The sequence below is a fragment of the Nicotiana tabacum genome, chromosome 14, assembly GCF_000715075.1.
Source record: "Nicotiana tabacum cultivar K326 chromosome 14, ASM71507v2, whole genome shotgun sequence".
NCBI lineage: Eukaryota > Viridiplantae > Streptophyta > Magnoliopsida > Solanales > Solanaceae > Nicotiana > Nicotiana tabacum.
The window spans coordinates 43935835-43949599 of record NC_134093.1 but is presented as its reverse complement, the minus strand read 5'-3'; the positions used below and the strand labels follow the sequence as shown (position 1 = coordinate 43949599).

The 13765-nt window shown below is 36.5% G+C and overlaps 1 protein-coding gene and 1 pseudogene across 1 annotated transcript; one reads left to right on the top strand and one right to left on the bottom strand.

Annotated features, from left to right (window-relative positions):
* Nucleotides 1-1562: 1562 nt before the first annotated feature.
* LOC107795107 (two-component response regulator ARR2-like) lies at nt 1563-6410 on the top strand (annotated as a pseudogene).
* A 714-nt stretch (nt 6411-7124) lies between these two features.
* Nucleotides 7125-10635, bottom strand: LOC107795105 (COBRA-like protein 7). The gene is made up of 2 exons (XM_016617691.2): nt 9940-10635; nt 7125-8876 (listed from the first exon to the last, which is right to left on the bottom strand). Exons 1-2 carry the CDS (start codon nt 10511-10513, stop codon nt 7456-7458), a joined length of 1995 nt encoding a protein of 664 aa, XP_016473177.2. The 5' UTR covers nt 10514-10635; the 3' UTR covers nt 7125-7455.
* Nucleotides 10636-13765: the final 3130 nt, after the last annotated feature.

The following is a 13765-nucleotide window of genomic DNA, read 5'->3' as shown; positions in this document are numbered from 1 at the left end:
TTTAAAACTATATTTCGCATCTAGCGATTTAACATTCCTGATCTATTTGTTTAAAAATAAACAAGAAGTGGGAGAAAATGGCTAAAAATGGCGCATGTTTGCAAGAGTTTGTGATACGAAATATCAAAAAATAGCAATATGGGGCATTTGCAAATCGATCTGAGGGATGCGAAATAATTTGTCTGTTACTTCATGTGCTTAACACCTAGTTTCGACATTACTCAACATGGCAAATTGGCCACCAACCTTTTTTCTGTATATATTCTTATATTTGTAAGAACTAATGTAATAGAACCTTAACAGAAAGGGGTACAAAAAAATATTTAAAAAGAATTTCAAAAGAGTTACCATCATTGGTATTTCTTTTTCCTTTTAAAGAGTTGTGATAGTATTTATTACCGCGCACATTTCAGGTTATATATTTCTTTTTTCTTTAAAAGAATTGTAATAGGAAAATGGATTGATGTGGTTTGAAGTAGGCTGTGAAGTAGGACCGGATTTGACTACCTTAATATATCTAATTTAACCATGAACTCCTAATTATTTGGAGATTATTTAATTTAGACAAGTGAAGATCTGATTTGACACTACTTCCAGCAGTTTGATTGACTAATTTTTTATGGTATAAATCTTTTACCATAGAAATTTAGATCTACAGCTATTTACATAATTCAATCTTAAACAACTCATCAAAAGAACTAAATAAAAAAAATAACAGATAACAGACTATAAACCTCCACAAGCAACTTGTCTGGCTCATTTGGACCCAAAAAAAAAAAAAAAAAAAAAATGTCTGATGATGTTACAAACGTGTTCTCCAATTTGGCTCGATGTTTTTTTTTTCCATAAGAACAAGATTTAGAATCAAGATAACGCAATAATAATAACAATAATAGAGACCTGCTAAATAGATTGAAACTCATGATATATTCAGTTGAAAGTGTAATATATTTGCCATGGAACTTTCCTGCTACTAAGAGCAACGACAACGTTATCCTCAAAGAAAGGAAGGAAAAAAAATAGTTAGAAAAAGAAAAAATAAAGAATATGTTTTTTTTTTAAAGTAGAGGATGAAGCATATTCCATTAACACTAATATACGAGGAGGCTTACACATTTAACCGTAGGTTAATAAATAGGTTAAATTAGTTGTTCCAGTAGTGTCAAAGAATAATGATCTTTTACCCAGTAATCTTACACCAAGTATTGATAGTAGAATGGTCTTTTACGTTATAAGCGTTAATTAAAAAACAGTAATATTAAACTAAGAATTTAATTTTAGTATAATTTTCTGTTACGCAAATAAAAACAAAGAAACAAAGGATATAATATTATGCATGTATTATATAATTTATAAGAAAATAACACTAATCTTTAGACTAAGAACTCAAAGTATGATGGTTTATCACGTAAATAAATACAAAGAAGTAAAAAATAATCTACATATGCTATAATAATAATAATATTAAAATGAGATTTTGGGCTGGCATGGCTCGTATGTGAGCTGGATTCGAAGACCCACTACCATATATAAAAAAGGAAGAAAAAAGAAAGGAAAGAAGCATTAAATGTAAAAACAATTAAGACCCCCAAAAGCAAGTACAGAAAAAGTTGAGTTCAATCACTTGTGCATAAACAAAACAAAATAGGAGTAATATAAATCAGGTAATTAACCCCTGAATTCTCTTTCTGTTGCTTTCTTCCCCTTCAACTCAATAACAACTTTGTTCTGTCTCAGAAATATGGTATTGATATATACTTGCTTTTTCAGATACTGTTAATTGGTTTTTTTCTCCTACGTATAGTGAGAAGAAATAATGAATGTTGGTAGTGGGTCAGTGGTGAAATCGATGTCTGCAACTGGTTGTTGGAAATCAGGTGATGTGGTCTCTGATAAGTTTCCAGTGGGACTCCGGGTGCTTGTAGTTGATGATGACCCTACTTGCTTAAGGATCTTGGAGAAGATGCTCAGGAACTGCCATTATGAAGGTATTTATTTAATCATCACAAACTTTGTTTCCCATAGTTGACCAAATTTTAAGTCTTTCTAGTTTCTAAGATGATTGATTCAACATTTCCTTTTTAGAAATTTATGCTGGGAAAGAGGTGGTTTTAGATCTCTTCTTTGGATGTAAGATTTAAACTTCACTTAATTGGTTTCTAGGGTAATTTTCAAAGTAAAAAAAGGGCAGTCCCAAGGGGTGTAACGTAGACAGCCTACTCTAATGCAATGATTTTATGGCTTTAACTCGTGACCTATAAAGATAATTTTACTATTGCTCCTAATTTTCAAAGAAAAAGCAAACCAAATATGTAGGTTAGTGAGTTATTTTCCTTTTTGTTGCTCTTGCAATTAATTTTAGCTTATTGTATGTTCCAGTCACCAAGTGTAATAGGGCTGAGGTTGCATTATCGTTGCTCCGGGAAAACAAGAATGGGTTTGACATTGTTATAAGTGATGTCCACATGCCAGACATGGATGGTTTCAAACTTCTTGAGCACATTGGTCTGGAGATGGACCTGCCTGTTATAAGTGAGTTTCCTGTTTCATTTAGTTAAAAACTGTGATGTCTTTTGGGTTTAAAAGCTATTGATTTCGTACTAATTGGGTGGATTATGACTCTAGTGATGTCTGCGGATGATAGTAAGGATGTGGTTATGAAAGGAGTTACTCATGGTGCGTATGATTATCTGATCAAACCGGTGCGGATTGAGGCACTGAAGAATATTTGGCAGCATGTTGTTCGTAAAAAGAAGCATGAGTGGAAGGACAACAATTACGATCAATCAGGTAGTGTGGAAGAAGGAGATCGGCAGCAGAAACCGCCAGAAGATGTTGATTACTCATCTCTCATCTTCAGCTAATGAAGGAAACTGGAGAAACTCGAAGAAAAGAAAGGAAGAGGAAGAAGAAGCTGAAGAAAGGGACGATACATCCACATTAAAGAAGCCACGTGTTGTTTGGTCAGTGGAGCTTCATCAACAATTTGTGCAAGCCGTGCATCAACTTGGAATTGACAGTATGGACCATTTTCTCTTCTGTTTGCTATAAGTTTAACCTTTTATATTGTTAACATATTATTCCCTTGTTGCTCTGTGTTTTCTGGATGTTAGCTTTCTTTTGCATGCACTTTCTCTACCTCGTTTTTTCTGTATTTACTTGTCTTGTAATCTGTTAACATATTTTCCACTTGTTGTATATGGGTGGGTTCTCCCTTAAGTGCTTTTCCAGTATGAGGTTTTTTTCACTTGTAAAGAATATTAGAAATCTGATTAGAGAGATGTAACCTTACAACTGGCAGAAGGAGTTCTTGTCAAATAATTATAATTAGCATAACCAAATGTTTTCTCTTTTGCTGTCTCGTGCCTTCTTCCCTCCTAGTCTTGGGTGGACAATGACGGGGATGTATTCAATTTAGAGACGTCGTTCCAGCGAAGTGGATCTGTAGCTTCTTTCTCTATACTTGAATATTGTCTTATCCATTTCACTAGCTTCAAAAACACTAGATTATTGGGTGATTGTGTGTTGGGCAATGGTTTGTTAAAAACGCGTACTTGATAGCCAGAGGGGGATCTAGGATTCAAATTCGATGGGCTCAACAAGGTTCTTACTTCTTAGCATTGAGCCCATAATATTTTAAAAGATATGGGTTCATATCTACAATTTTTTATTTTTTATTTTGCAATTTTAGTGGATTTTTACGCATAAATTTGTGCTCCGCATCAAAAGTATTGGGTTCAGATGAACCCGGCAACTCTAAGCTGCATCCACCCCTGATAGCTTAAGTAGTACATAGTATAGCATGAGCTATATGAGATTTAGGGTTTTAGCCAGGAACTTTGGTTTGTTCAGATGTCACTTACTCTGTCATATCAAATTAAGTGTTAATTTTATACCTTTGTTTTGAGGGGCTATTGCAATTGAAGTAGTTAAAATATAATAGAGTTAATCACAATGGAGCATCAGTCATAGGTATGATATGCTAAAAGAAAGAAAAAGGAAACAATGAAATAAAATCTGGATATAATGAAAAAAAAAGGATTAGAAGTGTTGGAAAAGAAAAGGAAAAAGAATGAAATTGGAAGAAATGAAAAATGACTGAGAAAGAAAAATAACCAAAAAATTCTTGACTGTCCTAAATTTGTCATAGTTTCTTTCACCGTATAATCTGGTTATATGAAATTGTATAATTTTGTTGTGCTGTCTTTTACTGTACAATTTGTTTTATGTGAACTCAAAATCAATACTTATGGACATTTTTGTTGTCTATTCGTGCTAAATGTTTCGATATTGGATATGAATGCAGAGGCTGTCCCGAAGAAAATTCTGGAACTGATGAATGTTCCTGGACTAACCAGAGAAAATGTTGCTAGCCACCTTCAGGTAATTTTAGACTTTTACTTTTAACCCTTTTACAGTGTCATGCCCAGAAATTTAATTGCCCAAAGTCTTTGTCTTGGTAGTTGTTTTGCATTTTGTGGTAGAGAATGTTTGCCTAATTTCTTTAGCAGAGCACTCAATGGTGGCAATCATTTTCTGCAGAAATATCGGTTGTATCTCAGAAGGTTGAGTGGTGCATCACAGCACCAGAGTAGTTTGAACAACTCTTTCATGGGACGCCCTGACGCAACCTTTGGCACAATATCTCCCCTCAACGGGCTTGATCTTCAAGCTATTGCTGCCGCTGGTCAAATCCCTGCACAAAGTCTTGCTACCCTCCAAGCAGCGGCCCTAGGTAGATCTGCTACAAAATCTGCCATATCTATGCCCCTAGTAGATCAAAGAAACCTTTTTAGCTTCGAAAATTCCAAGTTGAGATTTCCAGAAGGGCAACAACAACTAAATAATAGCAATAAGCAAATTGACTTGCTGCACGGGATCCCAACCACCATGGAGCCAAAGCAGCTTGCTAATTTAAACCACCCTTCCCAGTCCTTCGTGGGTATAAATACGCAAGTGAACTCCATGGCACAACATAATAATTCTTTGCTTATGAGAATATCCCAATCACAACCTAGGGCTCAAATGCTAAATGGAGAGAATAATGGCCATCAAGTTTCGAGGCTTCCATTATCCATGCAGCAGCGTTTGTCGCCAGAGGGGATACCTGGTACGGTCCCAGCACAGAGTGGTATTGTTGACAATGCACGAGGGAGCGTGTACAATCCAGTCTCCCAAGCATCTTCAATGGTCGACTTCTCGCTAAATCAAAGCAAGGAGTTGCAGAGCTACAACTTTTCTCTTGGGAGTAATAATTCAGGCATGTCCACTTTGACCAATAGAGGGATGCTTCAGGATCGTGGAATATCATTGAGAAATAGGAATCCGAACTCCGACATCAAAGGATCTAGAGGATTCCCTTCTAATTATGATATGTTCACTGAACTCCATCAGCAAAAATCACAGAACTGGGGTTTACAGAATGTTGGGCCAACCTTTGATGCCTCTCATCATCCAAGTATACAAGGAAGTCAGGGTGTCTCATCACAATTGTTATTTCAGCAAGGGATCTCTTCAACACACAACAGTGGACAAAACAGAAATGCTCCTACTGGTAAACCAATGTACTCCAATGCGGATGAAAGTGGACATGTTAATCCTATGGGTGGACCACAACTTAACTCTCTTGGTGGAAATATGCTTGCTGTTAAAGCTGAAAGATTTTCCGACACAGACTATCACAGTACCATTTACCACGAGCAATTTGGACAGGAGGACCTCATGAGTGCCTTCTTAAAACAGGTTAGTCCTAATTTGTTATCCTTAAAGAAGATAGCTTCTTGATCAAATTTTGTAGTTCATGACTTAACTCTTGTTGCTAATTTGGATAACTTTTATTTGCAACAGCAAGGAAATGTTGGACCAGTTGAAACTGAATTTGGCTTCGATGGATACACATTGGACAATCTTCCTGTGTAAGATGTGAACAAAGCATAGTTGATGGCACTGAACATATTATACGAAGTAACTAGTGTACATAGTTGCCGTTACAGCTGAAAATTTCCCTATGAACCAAAATGAAGGAGTCTCAGTTTTCTATTCAGTTGTAAGGTCTCAAGGTTGCTGGTTCTTATTGGAAAGAACTTAGCTGTCATATGGCAAGTATGAATATCAGATAGATCATAGAAGGGTAAATGTGTATGATACTACTGCATGGTATGCAAAGGCATACATGCAAAGTTTTGGCTGGTATTGGTAGGTGATTTTAGGAGAATCACATTTCTTTGGAGTATTTTGTCAAGGAGTTCTAATCGTGGGGTGCAAGCGCTAGGTGCAGGGATATTCGTGAACAGGAAGGTTAAGTTCTAACTTCAATAATGCAAGTTTTCTTCCCTTTCACTTTTAGGATTGATCTTTTAATGTACAGATTTCATTTGAATTGATTATTAAGACAAGTCTGGATTCATTTACCTGGTCATTGTTTTGCTCCATTTCATGTTCTACTTTTAGGTGTGCAGCTCACACTTGGAGATGCATTTTCTATGTATTACCTAGCTATTTCTGTGTAGGTTATGTACAAATATGATCTTTTTTCTGCTTGACTTTTACATTTATATAACGAAACAAAATCATGTATACTTAAAATTTTATTCGCCCCAGGGCTTTATAGCAAAGCTATGTATGGGCTACGAGTTCGAAATGCTGGTTGGTGGAACACGCCAATCTTTTTCACAATCAAGAACAGCTTTATTCTTTTCATTGTTATTTTCAGTCACACTGAATAAAGGGTTTACTACATAAGCTGAACCACAAATTAGGGATAAAGAGCAAAAAACCTATGCCTTGACAAGTGACCGTCCCTATGTATCAAATTTTTAACAATTGAACCAAGTGAAACTGTCTAAATATTCCAAAGAAATTTTATTGGAATATTCTGGCAAATAAAGTCATGTTTCAACGTGTTGCAGAAGAATTCTTTTGGATATCATTTGTAAAAGAAGTGGCTGTTTATATAGCTCTTTGTGAAACTGCTAATCTTGATCTCTGCGCTTTTATGCAGGCTGTCTTTTATTTCAATTGTTTAAGAAAACAATTTACTCCCGAAATACTTCTTAATCGATTCAAAACAAAAGATGTAGATGCAAAGCTAAAATAGAGTGAAATGACGAAAAAGACACCCCTTGTAAGAGAATTTTTGCTCAGCTTCATTGACATGTTACCACGTTAAGAAGTAAACTGATACAAATTTGCTAATCACAAAAAACAATAAAGACTGAAAATTAATTACAAGTACTAATCATACTGAGGTATTCATTCTTGCCCACTAGATACAGGTACTAACGTATATGTTGTCTGGAAAAAGAATTCCAGAATAAGTAAATCAAAACTTGCCGAGAACACATTGACATAATCTGATAAACTGATTAAAAGACTGTTTCACCAGCAGCATTGCATCATCTAAAGAATGAATCAATTGGCAGGTATGGAATAAAGAGAAAATGTCGCATTTCACTGCTATTGTCGCATCAACATAAAAACCACAAGTGCTAGTATGGATGTAGTGACAGCAAACGAAGATATCCTCCTAGATGAGCTGCTTGTTGGGAGTATCTTTGGCAATGAGCACTCTTCTCCATTAAAGAATATCTTTGTTGGGAATCCATCACCGCCAGGAATGTTGATTCCAGGGATATTCTTCTTTGTGAATGAGATTACTGATTGTTGTTTCCCAGGTACTCGGGGATCTTTCTCTGGATTAGCTCCATCTGTTTCTGCTACTAGATAGTTCAAGCCCTCCAGGCCTTGCATGAACAAGGTATTGTTAACGCCGTCTAATATAGTTCCGTTGAAGGAATACACCGCATCAAAACCAGGGGCTGCTTTATCCAATTGCACCGCGGTGAACCAATCAGCAAAAGAAGTATCATCCCAGTTAAAGAGGGTGATCCTGGCAGACCATCCACCCCTATAGTCTGTGAATAAATGCCAGTTGATGCTGACACCGCAGTTATCTCCGCATGGCAATGGGTTCGAAACTGGAAGATGATTAATATCAGCCCAGGCAAGGGACATCTTGGTTCTATTCTCAAATGGGACCAGAAGAGCCTGAGATGGTAGGAGAAGAGCAGGAGCTTTTGTACTACATGTACGAGCGGTATTCGAAGGGCAACCACAGGAGCATGTTGGACAAGGAATGATAGATTCATTGTAGAAAGCAGAGAAAGATACACAGCATCTAGGGCTTGCTCCTTTTGGTTGAGTGATGTTGCATACAACTTGCCAGCTTGCAAATGCTGCTGTATCGGGTAGCAATCCACTCGGATCAGGAAACTGGCTGGGGCTTACACGGACTGGAGGTCCACATTTATAATCTGGATTCAGTCTGCCTTCAATCTTCCAATTCTGAGGAGGAGTGAACGAGGAGCGATTGAGATCCGGAGGCATTTTAAAGACGTTTATCTGGAATGCTGAAGCAGACTTGCTTGGGTCCATGGCAGGTGGCAAGATCGTCCCATTTCGGCAACAGAAAGGTATCATCCCCAACTTTGTGTCATTGGTCTTTTCCAGAGGCAGATCGATTATTGTTGGCCTTCTCTCACAGTTCAATCCATTGGAGAAGTCAAGACTCTGATAAAAATTTCCCTGTGGCCCGAAAACGCACTCAGAAGTATCAACAACAGAGGGGTAAGCACCCTTCATTTCCCAGATAAACTCATCCTTCATCCAGTCCCAACTTAGTTTCCAGTTATCAAGGCGGCCGAGGGTGTTATGGTTTGCAATCTTAACCTGTGCCCAGTAATTTGAATCATATGTTCTTAGGATATCATACATAATTGTAAGGTCCCCATCTTGTCGTGGACTGAATTCCTCATCCAATGTCAGATTTGTCTTGAATTTTGGGTCTTTATTGCAGCATACTTGCATAACACTCTTTCCTGAACAATTAAGCATAGACAATTCAGATAAGCTACAAGTATACTTAAAAAGAAAACGAAGAAGAAATTACTCAGGCAGAGGTAGATTTTCCAAATACTACATGAAGTAAAGTTATAAACCACCAAAGGTTTTGTTGTAAAGAATCCAGGAGAAGCTTTTTTTTTGTTAAGAGGGAAACCCGAAGCCGCTACACTTGGTGCGCACTGGGTAAACCTCCCGTAAACCTCCCCCTGTGTAGTAGCCTGCAAACCACACAGGGGAGGTAAACCGCACTAGATAAGCCATGTGCGACGGGCTCAACCCAGAAGGCATTGAGGGGGATTCGATCCCAGGTATCCGTATGGATGACTGCCCTCCAAACCAACTGGGCAACCCCGAAGGGTCTAGAATCCAGGAGAAGCTTGGAATACCAAAAATTATTGACAAATCAAACATCCATGAAATTATTGAAGAAATTTTGCAAAAGATCCATTAGGAATTCTAGGTAAGACAGCCAACATCAAAATACTGATAATTTGTATAAACTATACAAGTACTTCTTAAGAATTATCACAATTCAGACATAATGCTCCATCCAAGCTGACATAGCAATGAACCAAATTCTCCAGAAAATTATACGTCTATGTAACCGTCTTTATCACTCTCGAATAAATCTAATTTGAAGGAAGAATAGTAAAGGACCCACAATTTGTGCAAAAAAAAAAGAAACTTTTAATGAGGGTAGATCACCTATTGATTTTTAGCTAATACAGTAAGCAATCATCAGTGAACCAATTTGAATGTCAAATTATTCTCCAGCACCATTTAAAGCAACAATGACCCTCACCGCAGAATGCAGATCAAAACTAAAGCAATTCCACTTTGCAAATAGCACAAACAACTAATCCATTAAAATCCAAACATTGACCTAACTTTCATAACTAAAGCAGACAAAATAAAGTTTCATAAAACTTGTCTAGTCACAAATCAATCAAATAATTCAAACCATGTCTCTGCAATTAATAAAGCAAAAATGTTATTTATATTAAGAGGTGCACAAATGAATTTAAATTGATTCCATACCTTGCATAGAGGGTTTAAGGCAAATAAACCCATCATTGACCAAAGAAATATTCGACGGCATAGGGACATTAGGAGACCCAACTCCAAACTGGGTACCCTTAATCTGAACCTGCACACTCGTTTGCGTAGCATCTCCAGCAGTTTCAACAGCAGTCTTAAGATCCGCATTCGGAAACCCAGCAAAGACAGTACCATTACCAACTTTAGCAGGAAAAGAAGACCCATCAGCAAGAACAACATTAGAAGCAGAGACCAAAAGCTCATCGTATTGAAACCCAACAAAGACTCTCCATAACTTTAGTTCGTCAAGCCCGTTGTTTATTATGCTTAAAATGGACTGAAACTTATAGGGTTGATTTTTAGGGTTGGATTTTAAAGTGGGTTTGATTTTGGATCCGGAAGTGAACACGTACTGTAGTAATATGCCGTTGCAGTCGTCGGATGCGGGAGCCGGAGCTTCGGCGACGGGAGTTGTTTGTCCGGCGACTTGAACGGCGACGGAGATGAGGAGAAAGAGAGAGAGAAATGTGGTGGGTGCCATGTTCTTTGAATGTGCTTTCGGATACAAAGACATTTTATGTACAGATATTACACATAAATAAATGTCTGAAAAGTGAATTTTATATACGTAGATATGTTTAGTCGCGTGCGTGTCTATGTGAAACGCGGAGAGGGAAAAAGAAAGGAAGACGAAAGAGTGTAGACAGCTTAGGTAAAGCTGTGCTGTATAAATTTTTTTAAAAAGTGGGGTTCGAAAATTTTGAAAAAGAAAGAAGGTTTTTATTTTAATTGCAACTCAGTTTATGTGATTTCACTTTGATGTCAAATTTGTTTGACTATTTCTTATTAGTACTATTGTTTGTTCTAATCTTCATTTGACTCTTTAAAGTTTGGTATGATTTTTTAATTTTTTTAAATTTCTAACTATAAACTTAGACACAAGTGGATACAAAGTGATATCTCTGAATATACGCTTATTACAAGAATATGCATGTTAATTCAGACAAAAAGTTAAATTCAATTGAAGTAAATTTGAGTTTTAAAATTTTTATCTAGATTAAAATATGATTGATATTGTGATGCTTTCTTTCAGAATAATTCATTAATCATCCTAAATAAAAACAAAAATTATCGTCTTACAATTTGTGTATTTCGTCAAATATTATCGAATAAAATGAGATGACATGAACGGAGTAGCGCTGTAGTACTGGTGTAGTTCAATACTATTTGGTTGGAATGGAATTCAAATAATGTAATGATAACGTGGCGTCTATGAATGGGTAATGGCTGTTTATATTTATATTAGATTTGAATTGAAAATTGAAGAGTGGATGTATGCAAAATAGACGTGAAGTGGGCCCACTGTTACTTTGGGTTACCGTTGAGAAGAACGTTGTTTGATTCTTTCTAAAAAGAAATTGGATTTTGTAAGGCTGAAAGCGAAATGCTTTCTGTGGGGGCTTTTGCTCAGCTGCGTTTGGGAAAAGTCATCCTGCGGATTGATACTTTCAAATATGTTTGGAATGGAGGAAGATCTTTTCTACTGAAAATATTTTTCTGGAATAAGTGATTTTTTATTTATTTTTTATGTTTGATTAGTGGGCAAAAGAAATTATTTCAAGATATATTCTACTTATTTATAAGCCACAGTTGAGGAGCTTAGGGTCAACATGTTTGCTTAAAGTGATTAAGTTTATTCTAACGGCTTTTTGGTCATTTCAGCAAATATTTGCACATTGCTTGCTTGAACTTTATCTTTAAAAGTTGGCCTTGAGCTTTAATTGACGACAAAACCAATCATGTTTAACTGAAATGCCAGTTGTATCCCTCCTTTTGTTATCTGGCCCGGTAGGGTGATTTTGTAATTGTGTAAAAATGGAGCAATTCTATTGGCTCATAAAACACTTTACTGTAGCTACCGTATAAACTTTTGATTGTGTTGACCAATTTATCCCTATGCCTATTTCATCACAATGTCACAACGAATTGTTTCCAGAGAATGCATCACGGCCGGTAGGCCTCACTACCAATATTTCTCCTTATCTATCCTCATTAATTCACCTGCCAATTTTCAAGAGGTAGGAGTCCACTCTTTTATTGGGTTTGCTTATTTAGAAAAAAATACTTTTTAAATATTAATTTTGTAGTGTTAGAATTTGTCTTTTAGTTAAATTTTGTGACCTAGCTATACGTTAACTTTGCTTTTATATTTGTCACCGTGTATAATAGTTAAATTAAATCGTTGTCATTTAAACTTACATCTTTTTTTGCTTGAATTTTTTATAGTAGTAACCATAAGATGTAAACCACGATGAATAGTTCCTAAATGGTAGTATCAAAAAATGTAGACTACACTCTATAGTTCCAAAGAAAGTGTATAATAGTATCGCTTAAGATGTAGACCACAATCTATAGTTCCCAAAGAAAATTTATAATAGTATCGCTAGAAGATGTAGACCATAATATATAGCGATGAAAATATCAATGGAAGATGTATACCACAATTTATGTAGTTATGTCACGACCCGAAATTTTTCACCGACGGGATCGTGACGGCGCCTAACATTTCACTTGCTAGGCAAGCCAACGTTAGAAAATCGTTAAACCAATTCCTTATTTCCATTCAGTAAATAATAATAATTAACTAAGATGAAATATAATAAATGTGGAATATCATAAAAACTGTATTAAATACTACCACCCGGATCTGGAGTAACAATTCACAGGCATTCTAGAATTTACTACAAGTAATAGTTTGAAAGAAATACAACTGTTTGAATGAAAGAAAACAGTAGGACATAAAAGATCGACGAGGACTTCAAGGTATGTGAACGCCGATAGATTTACCTTGAGTCTCCGGATAGCAGACAAGTAGCAAATCTCGATCAACCCGAGCCGGTATCAAAATTTGCACAAAAAGTGTAGAGTGCAGCATCGGTACAACCGACCCCATGTACTGGTAAGTGTTGAGCCTAACCTCAGCGAATTAGTGACGAGGCTAGGACAAGACTCCCACATATAACCTGAACAGTATAATCATGCTAGTGGCAACAACAATAAGTAAAGCAATAACGCAGAAATAATGGGAAGCAAACATGCAGTGGGGGAATACAACATAAAGAGTGAGAATAATGAAAAGACAAAATTAAACAGAAAATCCGTAAACGAATTGAGCAATTAAAACAGCAAAGGAAAACTGCACGGCATCACCCTTCGTGCTTTTACTCTCAATCTCACCAAATAAATAAATAGAACGACACGGCATCACCCTTCGTGCTTTTACTCTCAACCTCACCCAAATAAATAAATAGAACGGCACGACATCACCCTTCGTGCTTTTAAACCTCTCATAATATACACGGCATCACCCTCCGTGCTTTACACTCTTCCTCACAATATAAATAATGCATGCACGGCATCACACTTCGTGTTTTACACTCCTCCTCACAAATCACAGAATCAATAACAACGAATAGATAAGAGTATCACAAAGAACCAGTATTTTCCCCATAATCAATAGCACAATGTAATCTCAACCTCGAATCAATATTCGAAAGTTGCCAAATATGAGTCACCCAACATTTCAAATAACCCGCTAAGCATGGATAGTAGGATTTAAGGCTACAAAATAGATAAGAATAGAATTTTACTCGCATGCTATGACTCGACAACGACGCATAGATGCTCGTCACCTCACCTAAACATCACATTTAACAACTAATCACGTAGCAAATGAACACATAATATCTATTCCCTCAACCCAAAGTTAGACACGGCACTTACCTCGCTCCGAAGGCCACTTAATTCTCAATCACCGCTTTTTCTT